This window comes from Equus przewalskii, chromosome 10 (genome assembly GCF_037783145.1).
Source record: "Equus przewalskii isolate Varuska chromosome 10, EquPr2, whole genome shotgun sequence".
In the NCBI taxonomy this organism is placed as follows: Eukaryota; Metazoa; Chordata; class Mammalia; order Perissodactyla; family Equidae; genus Equus; species Equus przewalskii.
In genome coordinates this window covers 29,678,190-29,705,276 of record NC_091840.1, presented here as the reverse complement: position 1 = coordinate 29,705,276, position 27,087 = coordinate 29,678,190, and the positions used below count along the sequence as shown (strand labels likewise).

General features: G+C 41.2%; 1 protein-coding gene across 3 annotated transcripts in view; it reads right to left on the bottom strand.

Moving 5' to 3' along the window:
• Positions 1–27,087, bottom strand: part of TOM1L1 (target of myb1 like 1 membrane trafficking protein) — a 62,299-nt gene that overhangs the window by 5,776 nt on the left and 29,436 nt on the right. Inside the window, exons 8-13 of one of the 3 annotated variants that reach the window (XR_011523094.1) lie at positions 15,664–15,797; positions 10,764–10,824; positions 10,275–10,392; positions 8,853–8,949; positions 2,327–2,410; positions 237–342 (exon numbers count right to left, since the gene is read on the bottom strand). Coding sequence is in view for 1 of the 3 variants with exons in the window: in XM_008519746.2 (XP_008517968.1) it covers positions 237–342; positions 2,327–2,378; positions 8,853–8,949; positions 10,275–10,392; positions 10,764–10,824; positions 15,664–15,797 (568 nt within the window). In the remaining 2 variants the exon portion in view is untranslated. The remainder of the gene's footprint in view (positions 1–236; positions 343–2,326; positions 2,411–8,852; positions 8,950–10,274; positions 10,393–10,763; positions 10,825–15,663; positions 15,798–27,087) is intronic. The other 2 variants (XM_008519746.2, XR_011523095.1) reach the window with 2 other exon arrangements.

Here is a 27,087-nt window from a genome sequence, read left to right as displayed (position 1 = left end):
CACCGTTCATCAAACCATGCTGTGGTGGTATCCCACATACAAAGTAGAGGAAGATTAGCACAGATGTTAGCTCAGGGCCAATCTTCCTCACCAAAAAAAAAAAAAAACACACACACAAAAGCAAATGAACTAATTTTTCTCCTCTACATATCTATTTTCAATTACCAATAAGTCTGGCAGACTCATATATTCCCACAAGTTTCCTTACTTGATGCAAATAATAAGGTCTCAAGTACCTGGGTGATTGCCGGGCAAGGACGGCAGTGTCTGGTTTGATGGTGTTGCTGGAATGGTCTGTAGACTAACTGGCTGTAGTAACACTGAATTTGAATGTTCTGGAAACTGAAGAAGGTATAGCACATGTTCAAATAAACATTCTACATTAAGCTTTTCTTATTCTTTAGATTCCTAGGCTTCCAAGTGGCACTATTCCAAGAACCATATACCCTCAACTGGACAAGAATTAGTAATTATTAACTATTACTTTAGTTTTTAGGTAATAACTGCTTACACAATTTATTGCTTTTCTGTCTGTTCAGCCCCATTGCACTTCATTTCTCATAAAATGTAAATTGTTTTTTTAAAACAGTGTTGCTTTAAAAAAAAAGCAGCAGGAATATATGGCTCAGTCCAGATTCTGTAGTTCCACATTGAATATAAAACCTCAGCTTCAAACAGGACAAAAACCAATCTTAACTAAAGAAAGGCAGAAGGTGATGCTATCAAATCAGGACTGATAAAGATTAAGGTCTTAATTAGAAATCTCTCTTTCTTCTTGTAATTTTCCTCATTCATTTCACAAACGTCCTGGGCACCTACCAGGCGCTATAAATAAAGCAATAAATAAAACAGGACAAATCCCTGCCCTCATGGAGCAGACAATCCACAAATGTAAACGGATGTCAGATGGCATGTGCTCTAAGAAAAAAGCAAGGTAACGGAGAAGGGAGGCAAGGGAGGCAGGGGAGGCAGGGGAGGCGGGGTGGGATACTGCTCTGATTGTAGCGGTCAGGGAAGGCTCACCACTGGGGACAATGAGCAGAGCCCCGACTGAGGTGGGCCTGGTGATTATCGGAGGGGACACAAGATCAGATGCTCTGAAGCAGGAGAGGCCAGTGTGGCTGGAGCCGAGTGAGCCAAGGGAGGGAGGCAAGAGGTGAGGTTGGAGAAGTAAGGGGAGGGAGAAGATCAGCATTTAATGCTTTTACTACGTAAAATGGAGTGAGGAAGAAAATCGTAGGTGGGTTTAGAGCAGATGAGTAACATAATATGACTTTACTTTTTAAAAAAGATTGCACTGGTTTCTGTTTTGAGAACAGATTGTGAGGTGGGGGCGGGGGGGCAAAGAGAGAGGTGAAGGCTGACGAAGGGCAACTCCTAGGAGGCCCCTGCAATGTCCATCTGATGGTGGCTGGGACCGGGATATAGAAGTGGAGATGGTGAGAAGTGGCTGGATAATAAGATATATTTTGAAGGTAAAAAGGTAAAAGTCAAGCACTATTTTCTAAGGTTTTTCATCTGAGCAATTGAAATAGTGGAGTGGTCATTTACGGAGGTGGGGAAGACCGTAGGAAGAGCAGGTTGGGAGCCGAGGCTGCAAAGAAATCAAGAGATGTTAAGTGGGAAGTGGACATGTGAGTTCTGCTTTCCAGGGAGGGGTATAGGCTAGAGACACCAACTTGCAAGTTGTCAGAATTTGAATAGTATTTCAAGAGACGAGACCAAAAGACCACAGAGGAATGAATATGGACAGAGAAGTCTGAAGCCTGAACCCTGAGGTCCAACATTGAAAAGCCAGGAGAGGAGGAGGGACCAGCAAAGGAGATGGGTGAAGAAATGGAAGTGAGGCAAGAGAAGAAAAATGAGTGGTATCTGAAAGCCACATGTGCAAAAAGGAGGAAGTGACTGACTTTGTCACTTGCTGCTGATAAATCAGGTAAGATGAGGACTGAGCATGGCAGGACTAGATTTAGCAACATGGCAGTCACTGGTGACTTTAACAAGAGCTATGCCAGTAAAGTGGTTGGGATGAGAGCCTGTCTGGAGTCTGTCAAAGAGGAGGAGAAGAAAGAAACTGGAGACAGCAAATATAAACAACTCTAAAGGAATTTTGATCCTTAACCATCTTTCTAAGAGAAGTGAGACTCAACTTGTCAACGTCGAAAGGTTAAAAGAAGACAAGGGAAAGTCCTAACAAAGCCAGTATCGATACATTAGACATACAAAGAAATGTTGAGCAGAACACGAGAACTAACAAGCAGGAGGTCTTTCTGGCCAGGAGAATCTGCCAACTAGGAGCGCTGTCAGGGAAGGGTTCATTACTCACATTCTCATATGCATGACTTGAGGAGAGGTTTTGGCTGGTCCTTTGAGCAAACCTAGGATAGTGTGATAACACAGCATGATTACCCTACAGTGAGAACACAAATGCAGAAAGTAAGATGGCTTTCTTAGTCTAAAAACAAAACTTAAAATGTACCTTTAGACTGCACAAAAGCATTAAATTTCTATAACAATTGCCATCTGGTTTCAGTGCCCCCCAGGTCACGATGCCCAAATACCAAAAAGAGTAAAGAAAAAGCACTGTCCCTGGGCAGTGGTAGCCCTGAGACCCTGGAGGGTGCATGGTACACAAGCAAAAACAGAGCCTTCGATCTTTCCCTCAGACCAGCCACCACGCTATCAATCCCTGAAGGATGAGAGGCAATGCAAAGTGGAGCTTAAGAAAGAAATGGCGGGGGGCCGGCCCAGTGGTGCAGCAGTTAAGTTCACACATTCCACTTCAATGGCCCGGGGTTCCCCAGTTCTGATCCTGGGTGCGGACATGGCACCGCTTGGCACGCCATGCTGTGGTAGGCATCCCACATATAAAGTAGAGGAAGATGGGCACAGATGTTAGCTCAGGGCCAGTCTTCCTCAGCAAAAAGAGGAGGATTGGTGGCAGATGTTAGCTTAGGGCTAATCTACCTCAAAAAAAGAAAGAAAGAAAGAAGTGGGACGGTTCTGGGTAAGATGGAGTAAACACACTTCACCCTGTCTCTCGTACTGAATGCAATAATAAAACCTGGACAGAATGTATGGGGCAAATATTTGAGAACTGAAATGTAAATAGTTACAGGCTAACTGGGAAAAAAGACCAGATCGCTGAATCACTGGTGAACTTACCATTTTTCGCCCCTCTGGTATTCCCTAACCTGAATGCAATGCAACCTAAAATGCGAAAGAGGGCAGTGAGGACAGACAGAGCTCCAAGAGATGCTCCCTTGTTCTCACTCGAGGAGCAGGAAAGGGAAATTCTAATGCTCAGAACGCGTGTGGAAATTTCTCACCTCTTTCTTCCCTCCCCTCTCTGTTCTCTCACACCCAAAACCCCAGGCAAAGGGGCACATATATATGGTGACCGACAAATAACAACATACAACTGAACTTTCACAATGTTATAAACTATTATGACCTCAATAACAACAACGAGTTCCAAAAGGACAGCAGAAAGTGTGTAGGGCTGAAAAGATATTTGAAAAAATAAAGGCTGAAAACTTCACAAATTTGGTGAAAGACATAAACACATAGATTCAAGAAGTTCAGTGTAGTAGGTTGAATGGCTCCCCAAAAAGTTATGTCCTTGTCCTAATTCTTGGAACCTATGAATGTTACCTTATTGGAAAAAAAGGGTCTTTGCAGATGTAATTAAGTTAAAGATCTTGAGATGATGATACCCTGTATTATTCAAGTGGGCCTTAAATCCAATGACAAGTGACCTCAAATGAGAAAATCAGAAAGAGATTTGAGACACACAGAGGAGAAGGTAATGTGAAGGTGGAGGCACAGAGTGGAGTGATGTGGCCAAAGCAAAGGAAGCCAAGGAGTACAAAAAGTCACCAGCATCTGGAAGAGGAAAAATGGCTTCTCCCCGAAAAGCCCCAGAGGGAATGTCGCCCTGCTGAAGCTCAGACTCCTAGACTCCAGAAATATGAGAAAATAAATTCCCGTGGTTTTAAACTGCCTAGTTTGTGGTAATTTTTTTTTTATGGTAGCCACGGGAAACTAATAAACTCAGCAAACCCCAAACAGAATAAACCAAAAGAAATCCATACCCAGACATATCATAATCAAACCATTCAAAATTAGAAAAGAAAATTTCCTGAAGGCACAGCCAGAGAAAAGAACACATTATCTCTAGGGGAACAACAATTTGAATGAATGTAGTTTTCTCATTAGAAACCATTTGGGCCAGAGGAGAGTGGAGCAACATTTAGAAACTGCTGAAAAGAACTGTCAACCAAGAATTCTATATCCACTGAAAATATCCTCCAGGAATAAAAATGAAATAAAGAGGGGGCTGGCTGGTGGTGCAGTGGTTAAGTGTGCACATTCTGCTCCGGTGGCCCTGGGTTCGCCGGTTTGGATCCAGGGTGCGGACATGGCTGTGGTAGGCGTCCCACATATAAAGTAGAGGCAGATGGGAACGGATGTTAGCTCAGGGCCAGTCCTCCTTGGCAAAAAGAGGAGGACTGCCAGCAGTTAGGTCAGGGCTAATCTTCCTCAAAAAAAAAAAAAGAAATAAAGACATTCTCACATGAAGTAAAATGAACAGATTTTCACTGCCAAAAACTGGTTCCAGGAGAATTGCTAAAGGAAATACTTCAGAGAGAAGGGAAATTATACCGGAAGAATATATGAGCAACAGAAATAGCGAATATTGGGTAAATATATAATAGATTATTCCTCTCAAGTTCTTTAAAATATATTTGAGGGTTGCAAGCAAAAATGATAACATTGGTGGTGGTTTTTCCCCCAATGTATACAGATGTAATATATGCCATAACTACAATATAAAGGAGGATCTAGGTCTAAGTTTTCTACATTTCACTTCAAGAGGTAAAATGTTGGTTCTAAGTAGACTAAAAAGGTAAATACATATATTTCAATCCCTAGAGCAACCAGTCCCCCTCCCCATATAAAAACTATACACACAAAGTTATAGTCAAAATCACAGGAGCTAAAATGGAATACTGAAAACATTCCAATAATCCCAAAGACTGCAGGAAAGAGGAAACAGAAGAAAAAGAAAGGGGACAAACAGAAAACACATTACACAATGGTAGCCCTAAATCCAAACCTATAATTAAATTAAATGTAAATGGCCTAAAATAGCAATTAAGGACAGAAATTATGAGAATGTATAAAACTGCATGACCCAACTATATGCCTTCTACAAGAAACGCACTTCAAATATATCAAGATAGTTAAGTTAAAAGTAAAGATGGGGGCCGGCCCCGTGGTCGAGTGGTTAAGTTCGCGCGCTCTGCTTTGGCGGCCCAGGATATGTTAGAATTCATAGAACTGTACATCAAACGGGAAAAAGGGTCAATTTTAATATATGGAAATTTAAAAAATAAAATTAAATTACAGAAAGAAAAAAGAGAGCAGGTACTGAAATCAGATCCACTTGAATTTGAATCCTGTTTCTGCATTAGTTGGGCAAATTTTAGCAAGTTAATCTTCCTCAGCCTTGGTTTATTATTTTTACAATGAGAACGACATGGGAGGCCACCTCATAGGTCTATTGGGAGCACTGGTTAGTCATTAGTAAACATTTCTTATTCTTCTTAGTGTGCTGCCTGATAATAAGTGGGTTATAAATATATATGACCTATGACTTTATCCCACCATTATCATTGTTTTTCAAGGATCCTTTCTCTTATGAATAATTCCATCACTCATTTGTTCTGTGATGGTAAACAAATTAAACTGCAAACACAGAGGGGTGGAAAAATCTCAAGACCATAAGGCATTATTGTTACTGATTTTGCCTCTCATACGTAATCTTCAGCATATAATTTAACGTAGATACATGTCCTAGGCAGCTTTAGTCCTTCAATTTCTGACACTGTAAAAAATTGGTCTAATCACAGTTTCAGTCATGTACAGATCTTCCTTGACTTACAATGGGGTTATGCCTGATAAACTCATCATATGTTGAAAATAACTTAAGCCAAAAACCTACCAGACATCATAGATTAATCTAGCCTTCCTTAAACATGCTCAGAACACTTGCATTAGCCTACAGTTGGACAAAATCATCTAACACGAAGTCTGTTTTATAATAAAGTGTTGAATATCTCATGTAATTTATTGAATGCTGTACTGAAAGTGAAAAACAAAATGGTGGTAAGGGTACAGAATGGTTGTAAATATATCGGTTGTTTACCCTCATGATCGCATAGCTGACTGGGAGTTGCAGCTCGCTGCCACTGCCCAGCATCACAAGAGAGTATCATATTGCAGACTGCTAGCCCAGGAAAAGATCAAAACTCAAAATGTGGTTTCTACTGAACGTGTACAGCTTCTGCACATCGTAAAGTTGAAAAATCGTAATTCAAACCACCATCCTAAGTCAGGGACCCTCTAATTAAGCTTTTTTGAAAATTAGAAAAAAATAGACACAAAAGGCTTAGAAAGATAGTATAGAAAACAAAATATTATTAATATTAAAGAGTATCTTTCATTCCAGTGAATTCCAAGCACTATTATAATTATTTTGATATCTGGATCTTGAGTGGATGACCATTATAGGATGTCTAATGTATGGCTGGCAAACTACTGCTTTATGATTCCACTGGGATGCCTTTTAAAATCAAAGATTCCTGCTACTGAATCAGAATTTCTGAGGCCCAGCAACTTTACCTTTTAAGTCACCCAAATGGTTTTTATGCCTGCCAAAGAATGACATCCACAAGAGTACAGATTAAAATAAGCAGCTACTAGCTAGGATTCATCTTTTTATGAGTTTTACAGAGACAATTTTTATAATGGGATTTCCTCTATATCCTCTTCTTTCTCATATTAGCCAATAAGATTTGCAGGATAAAGGAAAACAGCATCAGCTACTTTAGACTACATTATTTCCTAAGCAACTTCACTGGAGATCTGCCTACATTTCAGCACTTACTTGCATCACACATAGTCAAGACCAGAGGAAGCCAACCTAAGGCTCTTGCCCAACTTAGTGGTTCATGAGATAGCCATTGACTCTATTGTGTCCTGGCACATGAATCTTTCCTTACTCCTCTTCTTCCCTTATGCTTTTTTTTTTTTTCCTGCTTTTCTCCCCAATTTGATTGTGCTTTCTCATTCTCCTTTCTACACCCTCTGCCCCTACTCTTTTTTCAATAAAGAAAAGTAATTGTTGGGGGCTGCCCTGTGGCCTAGTGGTTAAATTCTGTGTGCGTGCTCTGCTTTGGTGGCCCGGGGTTCACGGGTTTGGATCCCAGGTGTGGACCTACACCACTCGTCAGCCATGCTGGTGCAGCGACCCACATACAAAACAGACTGGCACAGCTGTTAGCTCAGGGCTAAACGTCCTCAAGCAGAAAAAGATGCAGATTGGCAACAGATGTTAGCTCAGGGCAAATCTTCCTCACCACCAAACCAAAAAAAACAAAGAAAAGTAATAGTCTCTGTACAACTTTTTATATTGTTTTGATATTTGAATCATGGAAATGCATTGCCTATTAGCTAAAATGTACACATTTAAAAGAAAAAAAACAATATAGGCTTTGGTATAAGGCAAATCCAACTTCTGTGTATTTTTAGCTCTATCCACCCTATCCTGCCCCTCCCTGACCTTAGGGAACCACGCTTTTTAGCTTCTTCTGCATCCTTCTTGCATTCTTCATGCAAATAGAGGCAAATAATACATATTCTTATTTCTCACTTTCTTACACAAATGCAATATAGTATACACACACTACTTTGCACCTTTTTGTTTCACTTAATAATAAATACATTAGTGGTTGTTCCTCATATAAAGAGCCTACTTTTTTTTCCCTAGCTATATAGTAATACACTGCATAGATGTTTATTTAACTAGTCCCCAACTGATGGGTACTTGAATTGTTTCCAATTATTAGCTCTTGCCCAAATGTGGTAAAGAATAATCTTGTAAACAACTCATCTTGCAGAGGTGAGAATTCCCAGAAATGAGATCGCAGGTTCCAGGGTAAACACATTTATAATTTTAATAGATATTGCCACTTGCCCCTTATAAGAACTGTATAATTTTGCGATACCATTTGTCTTTCCACAGGCAACAAAGCACGTTATCAAACATTTGGACTTTTGCCAGTCTGCGAGGTTAAAAACTACTCTCATTGTAGTTGAATTTATATTATACTTATTACATATATATTTATATGTAACTATAAGTAAGGTTGAGCATCATTGCATATGTTTAAGGGTCGTTTGTATTCTTTTCTGGTGAACTCTCAGTTCATCAGACCCGCTCCTTGATAGCTAAATGAACTGGGGCAAGTTCCATTCCCTAAGTCTCAGCCTTTTCTCCTCTAAAATAGCAATAACAACAGAACTGACCCAAGAACGTTTGCAAAGATTAAATGAAATAAACAAAAACAGCTTAGCAAAGTGCCTGGCACACAGCAAGTGCTGTGTAATCGGTGTGGCTGTTACTCTTAACAATTTTAAACCTCATTTCTCTTCCCCTACCTTTGTCATTGTAGTCCCCCTACCTTCTATTCTCACTAAAAAATAACAGAAACAAAGACAACTGATTGAAGGCTTATTATGTACCAACAGCTATACTGGAGTTTGACATATAACATCTCACTGAATCTTCGTAAGAATCCTAAGAAATATTCTTAGAAGAAAAATGAAAGCTTCCACTGGTTAAGTTGCTCATCCAAGGTCACACAGATGTAGGAAGTAGCACTGAGATTCTGACTCAGGTCTGTTTGACTCCTAAGCCTCTACTTTTTCTACTATGTCATGTTTTCTTAAATATGAGGAATCACCATGAGATGGTATCAGTTCCGGAGCATTACTGACATACTTACAGGGATGTTTCTGTATTTTCCAAGGCTAGCAAATCCATCTGTGGACAAAGACTAGGTTTCACGTTGTTCGTTACAGCAGGACTTGAAGAAGTGAAATCTAGAATACAAAATAGATTTGCTATGTGGCTTCAAAACATTTTGTCAGTCAGTTCTGTGGGATTTTCCACAGTAAAAAAACAAACAAAAAAACAAATTAAAGAGAGAGGTTTCTGTCACCACAAAATCATGGGATTTCCTCAACCAGAAATTAAAAAGTATCATTTTTACCATTAGAAAGAGAGAAATCCCCTGCCACAAAAAGAGGTTATTGAAAAGGTAACAAATGTTATTTTATTGGGTTTTCTAAACTCCCAAGCTGATCCAGAATGGAAGAGATTTTACCTGTACGCTTCTGCCAAGCATACAAGTTTTAAAGCTATGGTATATACAGAGCTCCACCTTCACCTCCCCAAGCTCTTAACTTCCTACAATCCAAGGTGAGACGCCCCAAAGGGAATAATTATTTCCTCCCCTCTAAAAATGCCTGATAAAAACTCAAGAATAACTCTTCCATGTAACAGACTCCACACGTCCCACTGGTCTACATAAGCAAGCAGCCAACATTTTAGAAATAGGGGAAGTTATAAGGAAACCACAAATTCAGTGATACTGAATATTTTGACTCTGGAAAAACCTGCTAACAGAAGAGAAAAACAAACTGATTTTAGTTTGGCAAAAACTTCTGGGTTTCAGCATTTTTCATCATCCTTAATTTTGTAATTTACCCAAACTTTTTGGGAATAAGGATAGTAGGAGATAACAAATAAGACAGGTAACATAGGTAACTCTAAGCCTACAATGCATTTTATAAACATTATTCATTTATCTTCACAGCAACTCATTAAAGCAACTACTGTTCTCACTGTTTAAGGTAGGAAAGTCTCAATGGTCTGGTGGCTAAGATGTGACAGAACCAGGATTTCAGCTTGGCATTCTTTGACTCAAAAGTCTGTGTTTTCCCTTTTACATCTCCCCACCATGTGGACCAGGCCTCATAATTCCTGAATTTCTCCATCTGCATCAAATATGCCCTTACCTGATGCTATAGCATAGCAGAGAAACCCATAGATGATAGTGCGTGGGTTCAGAGTAGATTTAAGTATTGGCCATGAAGAGGAACAACCTCGATAAAGCAGGCCAGGTAAATCCCATGAGATTCTAACCAGTGTGATGAGTTTCAAGGACCTCTTCCCCAGACACATCCATTCCTGTACTGCAAATAACCCAACCGTTTGCCAAGAAGCAATTACATCCCCTGATATAGTTCTCTGATATTCAGACAGACTTCAGTCCTTCTCAGGTTGCATTTAATCATGAAACCAAGGAGAACTGTTTCACATCAAGCTCTTCTGCTGGTCTGAAAAGGCCCACGTGCTTATTTACTTAGGTCTGAGAGCTGAGCATTCACGGAGTTGAGTTCTCCCAGAGTGGCCCTCGGCTTCGGGGGGCTGGGACTCAGGTCAAGGAGATCACAGGACGGGGCAGAAGGTTCACTGGTAATCTGAAAGCAAAGCAAACAAAAGCACAACTTAGGAAAAATGTGTCAGGTCATTTTTCACAGCTTTCTCTCCAAACACTTGCCTGTGGAGAAGGGAAGATTCTATTTGGATGCATTTTGAGGGAGAATTCTCCATTCAATGGGCAACACTAGTACTAATCACATCTCACTGTCTACATAGGTTCCTGCTCAATTAGAGGATCTTCTTATGACCTCTTATTAATAACTTAATAACATCGTTATTAAGGCAAATACTCTACACCGCCAAAACCTCTCCATCATTAATAAATGAAAGACCTATTTGAAGTAAGCCTTATTTCTTACCTACAATTCATTAAAAGTTCAATTGTTTTATAACATTTCTATTCACTTACATTGGCATCTTCTGTCTGGTTCTTATTTTGCTCCAAAATCCTTTGTTGGTTTCGAGTAAACCTGTTTGAATTAGCAAAATGCAAGTATTTAAAAGAAAAACAGATACGAAAATGCTAGAATATTTAACAATTAATATGCAAATATTTAGGAACAAAGACAATCAGCTTCATCCCCACTCAATTCCCAATAAAGTACTTCAAAAACTTTTTTCTAGTTTATAGAGGTAATAACGCCTTTAGAGAAAAATGTGCGAAAAAGGACAAGGATCAAAAATATGAAAAGAATTCCATCACCTAGAAATGGCCCCTATTAACATTACAATGCCTTTCCTTCCAGTATTTTTTCCCGTAAATTAATCCATTTTAAACTTAGTTGAAATTATACTTTCCATAATTCTATATCCTAATTCAACTATGTTGTAAGCATTTTTATAGTTATTCAGAAATATAATTTTTAGTGGCTGCATATTTTATCCATGAATGTATCACACATTTAACTATTCTTCTCTCAAATACTTGTTTCTAATTTTGCCATTATAATTTTCCACAAAAACTCTAATACACTGAAAGCATTTTTCACTGTTTATGTTCATTTTTATAAGACACTTGATACCTACTAAAAATCTTGACCTTTTACAACTTTGATTTACTTTTACCTTGCTCTACACTGGGAGTAAAGGAGGAACTTTTAAGTAAATAATAGGTTTAAAAGGATAGTGAACTTGAGACAGAAGTCCAAGATTCAACTGTCAGCATTATTATCTAGTAGCTACATGACCATGGGTATGACTTCCTGATCCTCAGTTCTCCATCTGCTAAAAGAGAATAACAACATTTGAACCATTTCCTCAAAAAGTTATTCTCAGGGGCAAGATATAGATAGATAATGCACGTGGACGAATATGCAAATGCTTTGCCAACTAAAAGCTGCTTTAGAAACATACAGTATTCCTAGTATGACACATTGACTCCATGAACCTAAACAAGTCTAAAATCTTACACTGAATTGGAACATGCACTTCAGTTTAAGCATTTTCCATTTCTTTTTTTTTTTTAATGTTTTTGTTTGTTTTTTGGGTTTTTTTGAGGAAGATTAGCCCTGAGCTAACATCTGCTGCCCAATTCTCCTCTTTTTGCTGAGGAAGACTGGCCCTGAGGTGACATGCGTGGTCATCTTCCTCTACTTTATACGTGGAATGCCTGCCACAGTACGGCTTGACAAGTGGTGCGTAGGTCCGCACCTGGGATCCAAACCGACAAACCCTGGGCTGCCGAAGCAGAAGGTGAGAACTTAACCACTGTGCCACCGGGCTGGCCCCAGGACTTTCCATTTCTAAAACGCATGTTTTTTCTTCCGTGTACTTATGGCATTGATTTCTTATATGCTAGTAAGTTACATGCTGGGTATGAACAACCTTCACAGATAAAGCCTTGAGTAACAAATCCCCATTTCCTTATTTGCACAAGTATTCCCTGGTTGTAATGAGTAGAGACTTTGGGGGATGTTGGAATAGGGTAGAAGTATTTCGCATGTGGAATGGATGTGAACCTTTGTGGAACAGAGGGCAGACTGTGACAGGCAAAATGATGCCCCTCCGAAGATATCCACAGCCTAATCAAAAGAACAGTGAAACGGCAAGGGGAATGAAGGTTGCTAGAGAGCTGTCTTTAACAGGGAGATGACCCTGAATGATACAGATGACCCCAATGTAATCACAAAGGTCCTTAAGTGTGGAAGAGGGAGGAAGAGGAGGAAGAAGAGGAAGCAGAGTGATACGGTGCGAGAGGACTCAACTGGATGACGTTGGCTTTGAAGATGGAGGAAAGAGGCCATGAACCAAGGAAAGTGGCCAGCCTCTAGAAGTTGCAAAAGTTAAGGAAACAGAACTTCTAGGGCCTCCAAAAAGGACTGTAGCCCTGCTGATACCTTGATGATAGCCCTTTACGGAACTGTAAGTTTATGTTGTTTTAAGCCACTAAATTTGCAGTAAATTGTTACAGCGGCCATAGGAAATTAATACATTAGATTAGCATCTTTTCTAAAGGCAAGAACTTTTCTCTGAATCTTAAGACAGGTTTCTCTTTCATAATTTACTGCAGTTGCTTTTCACACATATGGTTCAAAGCTGAATCAGAATGAGCCATTCACAGAAGTCATCCAATCTCTTCATATTAGACCAAATAAACACACATTCAGTCTCTAAGGAAGCGTCTAGTTAGTGGTCTTATGGTTTGTAATAGAATTATCCAAAATAAAAACCAGAAGGCAGCACTCTACTGAAAACTATGTGGTTTTCCTTAGATATTTTCTGCTTACGAAGATTTATACCCGTAAAACAAAGGGCAAGGACTGGGAGTCTGTTCAATGCTAAGACGACGCTGGTCACTGGGCTCACATCCTCAGTCGATGCTCTGTCATGTCCTCATAGGAAAGGCTGCTGTCCCTGACAGGCAGGTGGTGACGCAGAGAACTTACCATTTCATAGCTATTGGTTTTACTTCACTGATTCTTTTGGCTCATTTATAATCAGTGGAAATAAATCTAGTCAACAAATTAAAAGGCTCAGTGGGACATTAATGGGGAGGAGAACGAGAAATTACTATTTAAAGAGTGTCAATGTGCTAGCACTTTGCTGGGTGCTTTTATATATATTATTTAATTCTCAAAAAAAACCCCAAAACAAACAAAGAAACCCCTCCAAATAGGTAGTATTATCCTTTTTAATATACAGGAAAAAACGTAAGTCTTTAAAAAGCTAAGCAACTTATCTGAAATCATCAAGATTTGAAGCTGGGCCTATTCATGTCTCTTTCTTATGTTAGTTACACTGGTCTCATTCCTTACCAGCCGGTTGGAAATACAGCCACCGTGCAATTACACATTCCCAGTAATTCTCAACAGAAATGGTGCCCCTGAGGGTGTCTAGATGTGCCACTTAAACTAGGAATAATACTTCCAGCATTTAGTGAGTAGGAGCCACACAAGAGAAAACCGTCCCACTCAAAATGCCAACACTACTCCTACTGAGAAACAAGGATCTAGAAAAAGTGAGTAGATCTCAGAGGCTCCATAATTTCTATGATAGGAAGGCCTAGGGATAGCTTTGGAAAGAGACCAGGAGATTTGCCTGAAGCTATGTTCTTATTTTACCCATCACTTTACATTAAGACTGAGGAAAAAGCTGCCTGTCAATCAAAGCATGCTGCAGGTCCTCGGGGCTGGGTTCTGGGTGCACACTCGCTCCTCCAATCTCAGATCTCCCGTACTTTCCCATAGCTTCACAGACCGTACCTCCGTGTACTCTGCTCCTTGTTTCATCAACTCCTACTGGTCAGGTAAGTCCTCAAATAGCACCTCCTCAGAGCAGCCTTCCTTTCCTTCTCCCAAGCTGGATTAGGTCCGGTTGTTATTCTCACCAAACAGATATCCTGAACTTTTGTTTCACTGCACTTGTTTCAATTTCCAAGTGTGTGCATACGTAAGATTTAAGGTGTTTTCCTGACTGTAGACCTGACTATAGATTACAATACATTATAAGACTGTTATTTTGATGAATGAATAAATGAGTTAGAAACAACTTAAATGCCTAATAAGTGAACTGCGAGAGAAACAGGACCACTATTCAGCTATTAAATATAATGGGAGCCAGCCCTAAGGCTGAGTGGTTAAGTTCGCGTGCTCTGCTTTGGCGGCCTAGGGTTTCGCTGGTTCGGACCCTGGGCACGGACATGGCACTGCTCATCAGGCCATGCTGAGGCAGTGTCCCACATAGCACAACCAGAGGCACTCACAACTAGAATATACAACTATGTACTGGGGAGCTTTGGGGAGAAGAAGGAGAAAAGAAAAGAAAAAAAAGATTGGCACAGATGTTAGCTCAGGTGCAAATCTTTAAAAGAAAAAAAATTTTTTTAAATAAAATAAAAATAATCGTTTATCAAAAGCATTTAAAAACATAGGATACACAAATATGTGCTATACAGTGAATAAAATCAAGGGAGAAATAGGAGTATATGTTCTTTATAGGATCACAACTATAAAAAAGTTTAGGGAAAAACCTAACATATCAGTGACAAAATTATGAGTATTTAAAATCTTTGCCTTCACACTTTTCCAAATGGAAATTTTTAAGAATCTATGTTCATATACAAAATGTCCTCACTGGCTACTCTGGTTTTGTACAGACTATTTTCTCCACATAAGATATCCTCCACTTGAGCCAGCCCTGATGGCCTAGTGGTTAAAGTTTGGCATGCTCTGTTCCAGCGGCCCAGGTTTGGTTCCTGGAAGCAGAACCACACCACTTGTCTGTCAGTAGCCATGCTGTGGTGGCGGCTCACATAGAAGAACTAGAAGGACTTACAACTAGAATATACAACTAGGTACTGGGGCTTTGGGGAGCGGAAAAAAAGAGAGCGGAAGATTGGCAACAGATGTTAGCTCAGGACAAATCTTTCCTAGCAAAACACAAAAATATCCTCCGCTTTTCTCTTAACCATTCCATGTTGTTCTCCATCTCAAACTTAGGGTAAACTTCACTTTCACTAAGATGCTTTGTTTATACCATTCATCTATTTGAGAGCCTATGATGCACTCAGGGAAGACAATATTAAGTGAATAAGATCCAGGCCCTGCTTACAGGTTAGGTGTTTACACCACCCAAAATGTCCAAGAATGCTCCTAGCACTGCTCGGGCAGTCTCTCATTCTTGCAAGCCACATCACAAGCTCCCAGAAGGCTAGGACCAGATTCCCTATCTTGGGAGGAAGCCGGTCTGGTCCTGAACTTGTTCTTGATCTTCCTGAGTGTTCATGTTGTAGGCACTCTAATAAGAATGCTGAGTAACTGGAGCCAAACTAGAATTGGAGGAGGGTCGGAGGGGGGACACCATCCACTCACCTCTCACATCCAAGGATGGCATTATTCAAATCCTCATTGACTTGAATGAGCTCAACTGTTACGTCTTCATTCTCCACCACCACGAGCAGGTCCATGATCCTCTCCTGCATCTCCCGACCCGTCTTATAAAGTTTCTGTGGAAGAAAGGAGAGAGATTTCCTCTTCCGTGCTAGAAATGTTCTATTAGACAACCGATTTGCCAATCTGTACACACCTATGATCACCTCCACATTTAGTCACCTATGGGAGATCAGCAAAGTATTTAACCACAGACAGCTCATCCTTATCAGAAGGCAATGAGTTATAAATGATGGTATTTTCCTCTAAAAATCAAAATAGCTGTCATAAGAACAATATGGTACACTGCATGTAACACTAGACTAGAAATTAGAAGTGGTGTATGGGAACTCTACAGGTACTACTTATCAGCCGTACCATGTAGAAAAAGAAAAATCACTTGTTTTCTCAATTTCAGTTTTCTCGTTTGATAAATGAAATTATACTACTTGCCACATCTCCTTCAAGGGGAGGCATAAAAATCAAATGAGATGTGTATGATGAGGAACTCTATAAGTATAAAGCACTGCATAAAACAAATGCTGTTGTCATTATTAGTGGTAGTGGAAGAAAGAAGTAGTTAAAATACATTTACAGCAGCATAATTTTCCTATTATGTTTTACTTAAATAAACATTTAAAGTTTACAGTTAAAATATCACATTCTAAGGTAAACTGAACCAGGGTTAAAAAACTAGTCATGGGGGCCGGCCCTGTGGCTGAGCGGTTAAGTTCGCGCACTCCGCTTCGGCGGCCCAGGGTTTCGCCAGTTCGAATCCCGGGCGCGGACATGGCACCACTCATCCAGCCTGGCTGAGGCAGCATCCCACATGCCACAAATAGAAGGACCCACAACTACAAATCCACAACTATGTACCAGGGGGCTTTGGGAGAAAAAGAGAAAATAAAATCTTAAAAAAAAAAAAAAAAACTAGTCATGGATACTATCCTCATTCGGACTACCCAGAATCACTACATTAAGCCATCGCTCCACTCCCCAAAGCAGCTTTTTTTTCAGATGCATCAGAGGCAGCTACAGCAGACTTACTCATTTGGAATCTCCAGGGCTGAGGGTTTGAAGAATCTACATTTTTTAGCAAGTATCCCAAAGTGTTGCGGATGTACACCGACATTTGAAAACTCCCTTACAACTTACTTCCTCCTAGGCAAAGCTCCAATAAGCCTGAGGAGCATAAAACTGATATTAACATTTCTTCAAACCCACCTCGGCTAGAAGTTGTAAATGTAACAGTACATTAACATCAGGCCAAAACACAGGGACGTTTCCCTTTTCCAAATGAGAGCAGCATGACTCGCTAAATCATCACACTGTTACATTATTTGATTTTTTCCCCCTGAAGAAAGAAAGACCCCCTAAAAAACTTACAGTTCACAAAACCATTTAGAATCTCAAACAATCTATTACAATACTCCTGACAGGAAATCTCTAACTAAATAAATCAAACCATTACTAGCTGGCATTTAGACTCAGAGGTAAAAGCCACTACTCTCCACAAAATCGTAACAAAAATATTTAGAAGACAAAAGGAAAAGGAAAAAAAGTGACATAGACAGACACATGACAGACTCTGGGTTTTGTACCATCTGGCAATGCGCAGCCAGAACAACTGTCCTATGTGCTAATGGCTTGGCCACTATCAGCAGGTGTAGACAAACTCTTTTCTTAAAGGTCCGGATATTAAATACTTTCTGCTTTGTAGGCTATGTGTTCTCTGTGGAAACCACTGAACTCTGCCTTTGTAGCATGAGAGCAACCACAGACAATATGTAAACAAACAGGTATGGCCGTATCCTAATAAAACAAAGACAGGTGGGGGCTAAATCTGACTCATTTACGGCTCCCTGGTATTGGGAAAAGAGAACAGACTTTAGAGTCAGCAGACCAAAGGCATCTCCCATTTACATACCTGACATTGGATTTCGTTAAATTTTAGCCTCTTTTTAAAATTTTCTTCTTCTATAAAACAAGGATAGGGGAATGGTGCAGTTGGAATCCCACCGTATCTGAATGTATTATGGTTGTGTAGGGAGGCGTTGCTGGAAGCTTAACTAGATAACTAATACAATCCTGTAATACTCGCGCCATTACCCAGGACCCAATATTAAACAAAGGAAAGAACTAAGACCAGCATTTGCTATAACCCCATGATGAATGAGGACTTTTGCATTGTTCTTGCGTGAATGTACAGAACTGTTCTCCTTCTTACTCATTCCCTGGTAGCGTTGCTAGAGCAATGTCAAGATCAAGGAAATACAATGGTTGTTAGATGCCTGTGACAAAAATGTAGAAATTAATTTGAAATGAATTTGCAGCCAACATCAACAGCCCCCGGTCACATGAAGACCTTCCCTGGGCCCTCTCAAGAGACAGATGGAATGGAAACATGAAAGGAGCTCCCCCATCTCTCAGCAGGATTGCAAAGCGGAATTTGAAAAGCCTCTTCAAAAGCCAGCCCACTCTGATCTTTGCAATTGATGTCTGTCTCAGAGCAGGGCCAAGCCACCTGGAAACAGTGTAGATCAAGCACAATGGTCCAAAAGGATGGGTCAGAAGTTCCCCACAGCACACACTTGCAGGCCTGTGGATGTGGAGAGCCAGCGGGAGTGAGTCAAAACACAGACTAACAGCTGCTGGTGGATATGCCCATCGAAGAGCCCTCGGAATCACCTCCCTTTACAGCATATCAAAGCAAAGGCAGGCTTCTAAGTTAAAGTGAATTTAACAACCAATTCAAAAGTCTTTGGAGCAAAACAAAAAGGAACTCATTAAGAGCTTCCTCTTCTGACATCCAGATGGCTCGACTCCTCCACGGAGCGCTCAGGAATTAAGGAAGGAGATCCCTCCACAATTTCAACTCCAACTGTAATCCTCCCGCATCCACCAACCAGGGCAACTCAATAAAATGAAAAACAAAAGGGCCTGAACATCTCCCTTGAATAAGTAAAAACAGGAAGAAATATGTTTACTCAAAAGCCTTCTCTGGAAATAATATCCGTATGGCAAAACTCCTATTATCAGCCCATAACATATTTCCTCTCTCCCAGTACTCGCCACTTAGACTCCAAGAGACTCAGAGAGCGTCTCTGTCTGCTCAAAAACAAATTCCAACCAACTCTAGAAATGGACATTTCTCAGTCTAACTTGCTCATACAGTCTTTTCTTCCCGCATATAGGCCTCAGCTGAGTGAATAACAAACGGTCAAGACAATCCTCAAAGATCATTAATGCATTAGAACTCTTGCAACTTTTTTTCCCAACTCAATACTGTCCACATTTTATTTACCAAAAGCCTTTGTCTTCAGTAACTCCTTCACCCTTTTGTCCTAAATCATTAATTCTTCAATAACATCGATCTAGTCAATTCAACTGACATTCAATGAGGTCGTCCAGAGTCCAAAGCATACACTCTAAACATGCAGACACATGGATTTAGAAGTATAGAACTTGGTTACTGCCTTCAGGTTGCTTCCAACCTAGCTAGAGAGCCAATACATGAAAAGACAATAGGTTAGCCATCTATGCTAGAAAATCAATCCTAGGTTCAAAAATGAGAAATAAGTTGGGCTAAGGAACAGAAGGTAGGCTTAGGAGAATGAGGTTCTCACTCCAGCTCCATCCGTTGCCACTGTGTGGGCAAATCATCCCCTTTCTACATATGCAGCCTCATCTGTAAAGGAAGGGAGATGGTCTCAGTGACACTCAGTCCCTTCCACTCTTAATACCCTACAAGTTTCTAAACAGTAAAGACAGGAAGAGTAGTCAGGAGAGGATGACTTCCTATTTTACTCTCAGGTTTTTTTCTCAACTGGTTACAAATTATTCTCACAGGATCCAATTTTAGATTTGCAGGATTTTAAACTTCTCAAATTAGAGTAAGGCTTTCTCTAGTTGCACTTTCAAAATCAGAGCTCACTTTATTTTACAGAAGGCTAAGCATCCTCCCCTTACATTGTCCTCCTGGGGCTGGGCAAGAACAAGATAAGAAAGACTAAAATGAGAGGTACCAGGGAAATTCAGCTCTTTAAGGTTGGAATAATGGGGTCCAAAGCCAAGGGCACGATGCAGAGAAAGCAAATAGAGGAATGCATGCTGGAACGTTTCCTTCCTGTGGCCAGAGCATACACTTTTTTTTTTTTTTTAAAGATTGGCACCTGAGCTAACATCTGTTGCCAATCTTCTTCTTTTTGTTTTTCCTTCTTCTTCTTCTGCCCAAAGCCCCCCAGTACATAGTTGAATTTTCTAGTTGTAGGTCTTTCTGCTTGTTCTATGTGGGACACCACCTCGGCACGGCCTAATGAGTGGTGCTAGGTCTGCACCCAGGATCCGAACCAGCAAAACCCTGGCCAGCGGAAGCGGAGCATGTGAACTTAACCAGTCGGCCACGGGGCCAGCTCCCAGAGCACACACTTTTAAGTCATCACCACACTCACCAGGCTGGAGGAAGCCTTGGAATCTTTGTACTCTGCTGTAGCAAACTAGAAGACACCCAGTCTCCACCTCTAATGAAGTTCAAAGTCCACAAGAAACATAGTGGCGGAAAAGGTGTTTCCTACACAAAATAGCTTTACTGCCTAAGAACCTAACAAAGAGCAAGGGCCTCATTAATTAGCAGGGCTTCAGAATCTAACTGTTCAGCATGGAGTGGAGAACAGATCGAGGATTCCAGGTAAGTACACTGGATTTCAGATGGAAGGAAACAGATAGCGAATGAGTTCCAAATAAACAGAACAGCTGCTAGGAGGTACAAACCAATAGAAAAACAGGAAAAGATTCCAAGTACAGAGGCTGGTTTCAATGTTAACAAATTTCATAATAAGATTATGATCACTGGCAAAGTATATGTGTAAGAAGAGCCAGGGAATTTTTGACTGGGGACTTTTCCTATGTGCTGGACACCTTTCTTTTGCCCTCCAGATCCACCATCTACACTCTCTGCCCTGCTCCATGCTCTGCGGGCTGGCCTGTAGAGAAAACACCACCAGGTGCCCCGCCCTCTCACTTCTGATTGGGTTCAGCCAACAAGATACAGTGGCAGGAAATGGGAGAGAGGAGGGGAGGGAGGTCTGGGTGTTTACTCCCTTCACTCCGGCCACCAAAGGCACCACCACTCCCAAGCTGCCCTTCTCCACATGATTCTTTCCTTTGGGTTCTGGCAAAAGTTCCCTCTTGCCTATTTATGTGTAGGGACATTAGTTAATAGCCCAGGGTAGTGAACTAGCTCCTGTGGTTTCTCTGAACCCTGTGATATCTCACTACATAAATACTGCCTCAATTAAACTCTCTTCAAATTACCCAAATTGAGTATGCCATCTGTTTGACTGATAATCCCTACAAGGCATGAAAACACAGAGTAATCAAAATAGTATGATACCAACACAGGGATAGACAAACAAACCAAACAAAGAGAAAACCATCTGGAAATACATCCTTGTATCAGAATATGGAATGTGACAAAGGGGTGTTTGAAACCAGTGGAGAAGGTATGAATTATAGTGTTATTCGGACAACCAGCCATCTAACTGAAAAAAATAAATGAAGGTAAAGTCTCTAACTCAGACAAAGGATAAAGATTTTAATTTTAAACCACATAACATCTAGGTAAAATCCATTAATTTTTTTTTTTTAAGATTTTAGTTTTCCTTTTTCTCCTCAAAGCCCCCCGCTACATAGTTGTGGATTTTTAGTTGTGGGTCCTTCTGGTTGTGGCATGTGGGATGCCGCCTCAGCGTGGCTTGATGAGCAGTGCCATGTCTGCACCCTGGATTCAAACTGGCGAAACCCTGGGCCACCAAAGCGGAGTGTGCAGAGTTAAACACTCAGTTACGGGGCCGGCCACTCCATTAATTTATTAAAGATATTTTTTATTGAGTGATGACATCATGCCAGGCACTGCTCTGGGAGCCAGAACCTGAGCAGTACACAAGACAAGCTTTGTGGAGCATCCATTCCAGTAGCCAAAGACAGCTGAACAAATGGGCAGGAGAAGTGTCAGAGTGCTGCATGGAGAATGAAATGGTGACGTGATAGGAAAGTGGCTGATAAAAGTCTAAAGACTAGGGAGTCAAAGAAGACCTCTCAGAGGAGGTAACATACTAAGATCAGAGTGACAAGAAAAAGCTGCCCATTAGAAGATGTGGGAAACCTGAGAGTCAAGGATGAAACAACTCCCCAGCAAGAAAGAACTCAGTGTGTCCTAGAACAGGAAGGTAGCCAGCGTAGCTGGACCAAGGAGAAGCATGCATGTGCTGTGGAAGGAGAGACAGGCAGGAGCTGATCAGGAAGGGCTTTGTGGCCAAAATAAGGAGGTTTGGTTTGATCGCAAGTGTGAGGGGAAGCCACTGGAGGGTTTACCCTTAAATGATCTGGTTTATGTTTTAAAAAGCTATATAGAGATGTTCAATATCATTAGTCATTAGGGAAAAGCAAATCAAATCCATATTGAGATATCACTTCACAACTACTGAATGGCTTTAAAAAAAAAATCCCAAAAAATAAGTGTTGACAAGAAAGTGGAGAAATTGGAACCCTTGTACATTGTTGGCGGGAATGTAAAATGGTGCAGCCACTGCGGAAAACAGTTTGACAGTTCCTCAACAAGTTAAACATAGAGTTACTACATGACCTAGCAATGCTACTCCTAGGTATATACCCAAAAGAACCAGACACGAGTATTCAAACAAAAACTTGCACATGAATGTTCATAGTAGCATTATTCGCAGCAGCCAAAAGGTGGAAATGACCCAAATGTTCACCAACTAATGAAGGGGTAAATAAAATGCAGGATATCCATACAATGGAACTTTATTGGGCCATAAAAGGAATGAAATTGTGATACATGCTACAACATGGATGAATCTTGAAAACATTACGGTAAGTGAAAGAAGCCTGACACAAAACGCCAAATTTTGTATGGTTCCGTTTATATGAAATATCCAGGACAGGTAAATTCATAGAAACAGAAAACAGAAAGGTAATTGCCTAGGACTAGATGAAGACAGGAAGGAGAAACTGTTTAATGGCTATGGGGTTTCCTTTTGGGGTAATGAGAATGTTTTGGAACTAAATAGAGGAAATAGTTATACTGTGAATGTACTAAATGCCATGAAATGGTAGACTTTAAAACAGTTTTATGTTACGCGAATTCTACCTCGATTTAAAAAAGCGCTACGGTTTTCAGCACAGCACTGTACTATCCTGAACACTCTTCTGACAACAAAATACTTGAATACGCTGATGTGATATAAGATATTTAACATGCATGCTTAAACTTTTAAGAAAGCAAGAGAAGTCCACAAAGACTGAGAAACCAACAAGGATCCAAAGATATGAGAGGCAATAAACACACAAAAGCTTCCAAAAGGCAGCCACTTGTCAAACTCTAACGACTTTGAAAGGCAGGAGACAAAGCCTGGGGCCTGAACGAGATGGGGAGATGGATCAAAGATCCCACATGCAGGTGGGACACCTGGATGGCTACTTCCTGTATGTAAGATGTGAAATATATATACTGGTCTTGGTTTCAGACATAGAGCTCCTAAATCCCTTAGGATTTCCTGGGTAATGGGAGCATCTTTTGTTCTAACACGGCAACTCTTGGTGGGTTCCTGGATGACTTCAGGATGAGGGCTGGTCACCAGAAAAACCAAGCCATGATTAGAAGCTTGGAACTTTCAGCCCCACTCTCCATTCTCTGGGAAGAGGAGAGAGGCTAGAGATTAGAGTTAATAATCAATCATGCCTCTGTAATGAAGCCTCCATGAAAATCCATAAACTACAAGGTTCAAAGAGATTCCAGGTTGGTGAACACACCTGTGCTGGGAGGGTGGTGCATCCCAACTCCAAGGGGACAGAAGCTCCTGTGCTCAGAACTCTTCTGGACCTCTTCATCTGGAAATTCATCTGCATCCTTTGCAACATCCTTTATAACAAATCAGTAAGTGTTTCCCTGAGTTCTATCAGCCATTCTAGCAAATTATCAAACCCAAGGAGAAGGTCGTGGGAACTCCCAGTTTATAGCTGGTCGGTCAGAAGTGTGGAAGACCCAGACTTGCAACAGGCATCTGAAGTAGGGGCAGTCTTGTGGGGCTGAGCTCTTACCCTGTGGGATCTGATGCTAACTCCAGGTAGTGTCAGAATTGCACTGAATTGTGGGACACCCAGCTTATTACGGAAACCAAAGTGGGTTCATCTCCTGGTGAGTTAAATCAGACTCTGCACCAGAAGTAGTCGTCACACAAAGTAGGGTATATTTGCAGCAAACAGGAGACCAAGCAGAATCATTTCCAAAATCATGGTGTCCCTGAGCAAGAGATAGCAAGGGCCTTTTATTTCAGATGGGGAATGACTATTCAAAAGGGGGAGGTGGGTATTCGCTTGTGCAGGCTCAGTTGGAAAACACGCTTCCACATACACTGCAGGTTATGGTCATAAGGCCTGAGCTCCTTCTGGAGAGATCTTAGCATTAAAAATAAGGCAAAGGTCATAGGCATCACTCTTGTGGTGGGGCTTGGTCTGGTCAAGGTGGTCAGTGATGGCATTTCTTACACAGTTAAATGCTTCCGAACCCACCCTTGGGCTCCTCGGGGCAATTAGTCAGTGACAAGCTGGCATGGGAGAATTGGTCAGTGTGGGAAAAACACCCACACATTCAGTGTCAGAAGTGTTGGATGTGAGTAGTAAAAAAAAACCAAAGGTTTCCTTTCACTATATAAGTCAGTAAATTAAAACAAAACAAAACAAAACAAAACTCAGCCCCACAAAAGAAAATGGCGTCTCAGCCTTGGCTTTTGGGGAGAGCAGGAAAATAAGTATTTTTCCTGAGAATTCTAACAGCCTTACTGCATCATCATCTCTAGGGATGAGACTCCCTGCCTTCAATGTTTACAAACCCTAGAGAGTGCTGGTCCTTCTTCTTCTGATTCTTGAGGTTCTGTGAGCGCCGTTGAGTTAACTGATACAGGTACAGTCAAAAGATAGCATAAGACAAGCCATCTTATAGGAGAAAGCCATACTGGAACTATGAATAACCCTGACTCACCAGCCCCTTCGAAACTTGGCTTTAGTTTGCCTAGACAATTAAGGGCCATCTCCAGGGAATATGCAGGGCCCTCCCAGCGAGAATAAGATGATAATTTTGTTCATGATTTCTAGGAATGTGATGGCCTCTGGACAGAGATTCTGTACTGATATCCATGACAACTGAAAGATCTGATGTGGCAACTCCCAGCCTGTAACACCAGGGGTGGGGGTGGGAGAGGGTGACCAACATTCCCAACCCCCCTCCCCTATAACCCACTGGCCTATATAACTGCTTCAAGATTCTGTACACCTCCCTTAAGATGGTTCTTTTGGACATTAGTCGGCAATCTTCACCCTTGCTAGCAAGCTGTAATAAAAAACCCTTTCTCTCCTACCACCTCGCCTCTTGACTATTGGCATGTTTTGGTGCAGGCAGATGGCTTCCCTTGGGTGGTAACAGTTCCAGGTTCTGGAAACCACCAGTTATTTGGAGTCCCTTTTCTCTGGCCTTAACAGTGACACTGGATGTTCTCTGCTCCTGAAGTTAGCTACTGTGACAGCAGAGGACAGACACAGCTGTTTTCATCTCCATGTGAGTCCCTAAGGCCCATCCAATCTCACTCTGATTTTTAGGTTAGTATAGGCTTCTTCTGGAGAGTCACTTGGGTCTCTCTCACCTGGGTGGAGCTCTGGGTTTCCCAGTTGGTCTGATCCCACCTACATTATCAGACACAGAATATTCTCCCTGTTCTGGTCTCCTGATGGTCTGTCTAAGCTCTCCTGTAATCTCTGGAGTTTATTCTTGAAATTTCTTATGTCCTTTCAACAGGATTTAGGGAAGAAAGAGGAGGCAAATTTATTATCTTAGCAAGCTAAAAAAAACCCTGTGGTTACTAGCTGGTTTGGAGGGAAAAAAATAGATGTCTGTTTCAAAACTCACATCGTTGACTTCAGATACTTTCATCACTTCTTTACAGATGCATTCCTTCCCCCAGAGTATGCCCTTGTGATGCTGTGGCCGCTCACTGCCTCCCACCTTGCTGCCTCTTCAACCTCTGATGACCCCCTCTAGGCTCATGTCAAAGTCTGCAAAAGCCCCTGTGGTAATGTGGGGGAGGCCAGGAGGGAGCCAGCTTCCTCTAGTGGCTCTAACTCCATTCACCTGAATGGTTCAGACAGATGTGAGAAAACCTTGAAAAAGTACAAACTAAAGAATTTGGTTCTCCATAGTCTGTCTTTGCTGGTTTCTCTTTTAGATGGTTGAATCCGATAGGCTCTTTGTCCTCTATCTCCATAGAAGATTTCATCACGTTATTGTAGATTGACTATAGTGAGATAGGATATTGTGATACAATATGAAATATATATTTGGTCTTCATCTCCAGTCCCTGGCACAGAGCTTCTGGCACAATTTCCTGGCACAAAAGCCTCGGAAATTCCCGAGAAGTAGAGGTGAGAGGAACATCTTTTGTTATTCATAACAAATGCTTTTCAACCATCGGGAGTTTATGCTAATTAGATGACTCTTGGAGAGTGGAGGCAGGCTTCCAGAGGAACCAACCCTGTAATTAGAGGGCTGGAACTTTCAGCCCTACCCCACAACCCCCAGAAAGGGGAGAAGGGTTGAGGATCCAGTTAATCAGGAGTGGCCAGGAATTAAATCAATGATGCCTACATAATGGAATCTCCATAAAAACCCTAAAAGAGGAGGTTTAGAGAGTTTCTGGGTCAGTGGTGAACCCCAACTCCACAGGGACAGAAGCTCTTGTGCTCAGGACCCTTCCACACTTCACTGTATGTACCTACTCATCTGCCTGTTCATCTGTATCCTTTATAATAAGCCCGTGATAGTAAATAAAGTGTTTCCCGGATTCCGTGAGCCATTCTAGCCAATTACTGAACCTGAGGAAGGGATCGCGGGAACCCTTGATCTACAGCCAAATCGGACAGAAGTGTAGGTAACCTGGGGACCCACTACTTGTGATTGGTGTCTGAAGTGGGGGCACTCTTGTGGGACTGAGCCCGTAACTTGTGGGTCTGTGCTATGTCAGAACTGTTCGACGTGAGGAAAAAAACCCCACACACTTAGTGTCAGAAGCGTCGTGAGGAGAGAAATAGTTTTCTTTAATGAGATTATTTAGATTAAAAGAAAAACCTTAAATACCTGAAAAAAGAGTTTAAGAACGGCACTCCCCACACCAAATCTCTGTGTTACTAACGGAAAGCACAGAAAAAAAATAAAGCTACCCATTCAATAGGTCCCGTAAATAAGTTGATCTGAAGCCAGAATCCATTCAACTTAAATTGGCCTTGAGTAGTATTCTAACG